We start from the raw sequence: 4,788 nt of genomic DNA on the forward strand, positions 1-4,788 counted from the left end.
CCTCCCCCTCAGAGTCCGTGTCGTTGTCGCCGCTGCCTGACTCGGGATCCGACTCTATTTCCCCATCATAGACCAAACCTACAAAAGACGATTTAAATATAAAAGAATTATTCCATGTTTACCATAACGTACTAGTAGGTTAGGTACATATTCGTCACATTCTCAAGTATGGTGAGATTGCTTGCATCCCAGTAGGCCTCAGAAATAAATGAAATTTTGTGAAGTTGACATATCTTACCATCATCTGCTCTCGACCACAATATTGGGATGGGTGACGGAGCCCGTTCGTCGTCATGGTTGTCATGTGTGGTGCTTGTTCCAGCGGACGCTCTGCGCCTCCGCCGTAGCTCATTTTCCCTCTGGCGAATATCCGCGGACGCCCTGCGTTTCCGCCGTCGTTCACTTTCCGCCCCTGAAAAGAAATGTAATCACCTTAAGGAATGCGCCGCAGGTTCCAACATTTGCACCTAAGTGTCACACTGGCCGGGATAGAGGGAGAGGGAGAGAAAGGGGAAGGAAGAAGGGAGAGAGCGCGCGCGCGAGAGAGAGAGAGAGAGAGAGAGAGAGAGAGAGAGAGAGAGAGAGAGAGAGAGAGAGAGGGAGAGGGAGAGAAAGGGTAGATGCTGGCCGGAAGCCACGCGCGCGAGTAGAGGGGGCCCGGTGCGGCGTGGAGTCGCGGCGCTACTAGGAGATAGACCCAAACTGCAAGAGCCTTTTTAGAGAAGCAGAGGAAATAAAGAGGCAGCGCATAATTTCTCCAGAGCATCATCCACTCTTTCGGAAAGGAGGCGACCTCCCGCGCGAGCGCCGCCGCCGCCGCAGCCACCCTCGCCGCCTTGCCTTTATAGAGCGCGCCGCCTGCCGCTCCCATCCCGTACTCTGTCGCAAAGTTCAGCGGTCCCGTGCTGTATCCAGTTAAGAATTTGGTCGTTTTCACGCTGCGCTCACGCCAGCGTGAGCGGGCAAGCACCGGTGTTGTGACATTGTCGTGTGGTGGGCCGCCCCGCTGGCCGCTGCAGCTGTGCCGCCAGCCCGCGCCAGCCGCCACATGCGATAGGGGTGAACTTTGCATCACCTGCAGATGCGGCTGGCTGTCAGGGCCGCTTCGTGACGATTACCCTCGCGAGCCCCTCTGTTACTTCTGCGTCACCGGTTGTTGTTGTTGTTGTTCCGATTTTCGCATCGGGGTCGCGGCGCTGCCGGCGCATCTGCTGCCGCCTGGCGCCGCCGGGCGGCCCGGGCGGGGCGCTGAGCATAAGTAGCACCTTTGTCGCGGGCGGGGCTCGGCGCTGCTGACAATAACGCCAAGGTGAGGCGGAGGATGTGCCGGCTGAGGCCCTCTCTGGGGTGCCCGCGGTGACAGGCGCCCACCTGCAGGTGTGCCCCCGAAGGGCCCCGCGGGGCCCGTCCCCCCGCGGGCGCGAGGGTCGCAGGAAGCGGGAGTGGCAGCTAGCTCGAGCTAGCTGCTGCAGCTGCGGCCCGGAGCTCGGCTCTCATCACGGTGCTGACCCCTGCTTCGGCCAAACCCAAGTAGTTTTCGCAATTCCATCCGAAAAAAAAAGCATTATTATTTGTCGAAATAATCCGAGCTCCGCTAAGCCACCTACTTTGTTATAGGGCTCCACCGGTAACCCGTGTGCGCGCGGTGCATTCCAGCTGCGGGGCCCAAAGCGTCCCGACGGCGGTGCGCAGCTGCGAGCATCTGCAGCGGCTGCACAGCTGCAGCTGAGGCCCTTGCCTCTTAGAGGAAATAATAAAAGAACGAAAGAAATTGCAGGGTGCGCCTGACGGGCCCGGCGCCGCGGCGGCATAACAGAATAACTGGAGAGGGGGAGGGGGCGGGGAGCATAAGTCAAATGCTGTACAGTCATGTCGGCGGACGGTGCTATAACATCCCTGGAATTCCACGACGTATAGTTTTCTGCCTAAGAAAAGTATACAGATTTAAAAAGAAGGGAGGAAAGTAAAAACATTTTGACTGCCACTGCTACAATTTAAAATCGAGATCAGAGTGTGCTTGCAATCTGAAAATTGAAGGAGAGTCGTTCGGTACTATCAAAAGACAGAATGTTCCAAAATGAGCATTTTAGTTCAAAAAATTAACCTCCTAAAATCAGGAGATCATCAAATCGCAAAAACGTGAACTTTTTGAAGAAAATAATTGTTTTTGTTTTTGAAAGGCGTTGGAAGGGTTTTCTGAAAGAAGAGCCCATTCCCGTAGGCCAAAGCCGTTGCCCCAATTTCGAAGGACCATGGCCCTCATCATCAGTTACTGAGGGGATGCGCAGCGCAATACGTGGAGATACCCAATGCATGTAAAGGATAATTTTGTACCTCTATCTTAGATGTTCACCTGTGAATATCTGATGGAAATTTGTCTCGTGGTTGCAATCAAAATAAATCTTTAGAAAAAAAAAAAGGGGGGGGTGAGGTGGGGGTGACCTTTTCTACTGCGGTAGAGTAAGTCCTGGGGACTGTCTGAAATTCTCCCAATTACTCATCATTTAGAGATTATTGCTCGCGTTTATGCTAGTGAGGCGTAGGCTTCCCACTTGTTATCATCTCCCTGGTCTGGTGGCGGGCTAGGCCTGGCGGGCGCACTGGAGCATCCCTTCCCCTCGCTGCGCGGGCTTGGCCGCCCTGGCCAACGCTGCCGGGGGCGATGGACTGGACGCTGCACCGCCGCTGCATACACGCCGCTTGGTCGCACAGACTGCAGGCAGATAATAATAACGCGTGGCGTGCGGTCCGCGTGCGCTGCTTGCCGACCAGCCCCGTGGTGCGTGGTGCGCGTGCCGGCCGGGCGGTGCGGCGCGCTGTGTGCTTCCGTCCGCGTGGCGCACTTACGTAAAGCCAGCCCAATATAATGCTCGTCGATGGAGTTGGGACAGAACACAGCAGCAGCGAGCCGCGCGAGCGCAGCGGGTGCTCTGCACTCTCTCTAAACTGTCCGCGTGCGCAGTGCGCGCACGCACCCCCCGATGTTTTGTTTGTGTCGCCGCCTCCTGTTCGGTAACGCTAACCCAACCCCCTCGTCGTGTGTCTGTTGCAGCGTGCGGCCCGGCTTCGCGGACCACAAGACGTGCATCCTGCACCAGAAACTCCAGGTGAGCCGCCAAACATTCACTGTGAAAAATAATTGTCGTACCGGGTACAGGAAAACTTTCCATGGAAGAAGTCGTACAAGTACAATCTAAAATTGTACAATTTACTAGCCCTATGTATCGACTTGGAATCGAATATCGAGCGACAGTGGAAGGTTGTACGTGTACGACTCGTAAATTACACGATAAATTACAAAATATATCGTACATGTACAAAATATATTTTTCACAGTGTTACTAACCGCTCTCACTGAACAGGATGATGACTAGGCGCATCTTAAATATTCCTCGTTTAATTTTTTCCACAGATGCTCAACGTGTGCATTGAAAAGAAGAAGGCGCGATCGCAGTCTGGGGCCCACCAGCGTGCGGGTAGCTCAGGTGATTTCAACTTTTCATTTCAATAAAACTAGACCACTCTTCGCATAACAGGCTTTGCGATATCTCACGAAAAAATTGTTAGGTGGCGACGCGCCCGGATGCGCCTAGCCCGGGACAGCGATTATTAACTCTGAAAGTGTAAAGCAAGGGCAGTCCCAAGTACTCCTACACTTAACAGTTGGAGTACGATTTCCCCGCTCCTGCTAGGATGGGACAACTGGCGTCCAACTCTGTCATGTGCTGGAATTTTTGTTCTGCTCTTGTACTGTGCTACTCAAATTTTCAGTCAATTCAAGTTTTGAAATTTCAGCCAAAAAACCTTTACAATTCTACATAATTTCAATGTCAGTAAGAAAGCGGGAAGATTTGTATTTTTAACAGTGCGTCTCATTAAATACATACCCTCCTCAATAAAAAAAAAAACAATTATTGCGCGTCCTTCAGGTAGGCGTGCTGTGGCGTCTGGGTAATTAAAGGACACCCATCGCGACGCTCAGCCCGAGCCCGGCGCCGTGCCGTGCCCTGCTGTGAAGGTTTTGTTTGTTTGGCGAATGATTTCAGGAAGGGGAAAAGCACAGCGGTGCGTCGACGTCGCGCTACCGGCTCTTTTGTCTTTTTTTATCATCTCCCTCCTCCCCAGTTATTGTCATTTCCTCGCAGCTGAACGTGGTGGTCAGTGTGCCCCACCCCCCTCCCGTGGTTACGCCTGAGCCTGGTGGAACATGGTAATTGCATCCTTCAAGTGCAGAGCTACTCCACCCGCCTCTCCCCCTTTCCATGTTGCGTCGTGTGTGACAATTGCTTTCGGCTGTGTAGGGGTGCACCCTCCTAAAATCTGAGAAGAACTATCTTCATAAGATTTTTATGTTTAGGTGTCCATAAGTGTAATTTCCTGCGATGCATTATTGAACCTCGTTTGAAGCTCGCTTTTGTACACTACAAAACATTTTCATTTGCAGTTGAAATACATTTCTGTCAGTGTGCAAATTAGATTTATCGTATTCTACAAGGCGTCCAAATCCTTCACAATTTCGCAAAGCGTAGGAAAGCATTGCTTTACAACCACAGGACAATGGGGACCCCCCAATGGGGACGGTCCCAAAGTGAAGTGAAGATTTTAGCAGTGCCGGGTCTGCGCCTGCGCGGTGCGGGGCGGGAGGGCCACGCTCTCACCTCCCGCACCTTCCCAGGTGGGGCCGGGCAGCTACCCGCCCGCACGCCGCCGACAGACTATACTCCGCGTTGGTGGGACCCCTCATACGGCGTGACACGGAGAGCGTGCACCTGACCCACCGGCTCGCCC

The 4,788-nt window shown here is 53.5% G+C and overlaps 2 protein-coding genes across 4 annotated transcripts in view; one reads left to right on the forward strand and one right to left on the reverse strand.

The window, feature by feature from the left end:
* Positions 1–4,788, forward strand: part of LOC113214301 (rab3 GTPase-activating protein catalytic subunit) — a 123,197-nt gene that overhangs the window by 97,593 nt on the left and 20,816 nt on the right. The window contains exons 10-11 of the mRNA XM_026433616.2: positions 3,053–3,107; positions 3,413–3,485. Coding sequence (XP_026289401.1) covers positions 3,053–3,107; positions 3,413–3,485 — 128 coding nt within the window. The remainder of the gene's footprint in view (positions 1–3,052; positions 3,108–3,412; positions 3,486–4,788) is intronic.
* LOC113214299 (uncharacterized) overlaps positions 1–4,788 on the reverse strand; it is a 104,625-nt gene that overhangs the window by 95,072 nt on the left and 4,765 nt on the right. The gene's annotated exons all lie outside the window — the stretch shown is intronic.

The sequence above is a fragment of the Frankliniella occidentalis genome, unplaced genomic scaffold (genome assembly GCF_000697945.3).
Source record: "Frankliniella occidentalis isolate FOCC.00 unplaced genomic scaffold, Focc_3.1 Scaffold318, whole genome shotgun sequence".
Taxonomy (NCBI): domain Eukaryota; kingdom Metazoa; phylum Arthropoda; class Insecta; order Thysanoptera; family Thripidae; genus Frankliniella; species Frankliniella occidentalis.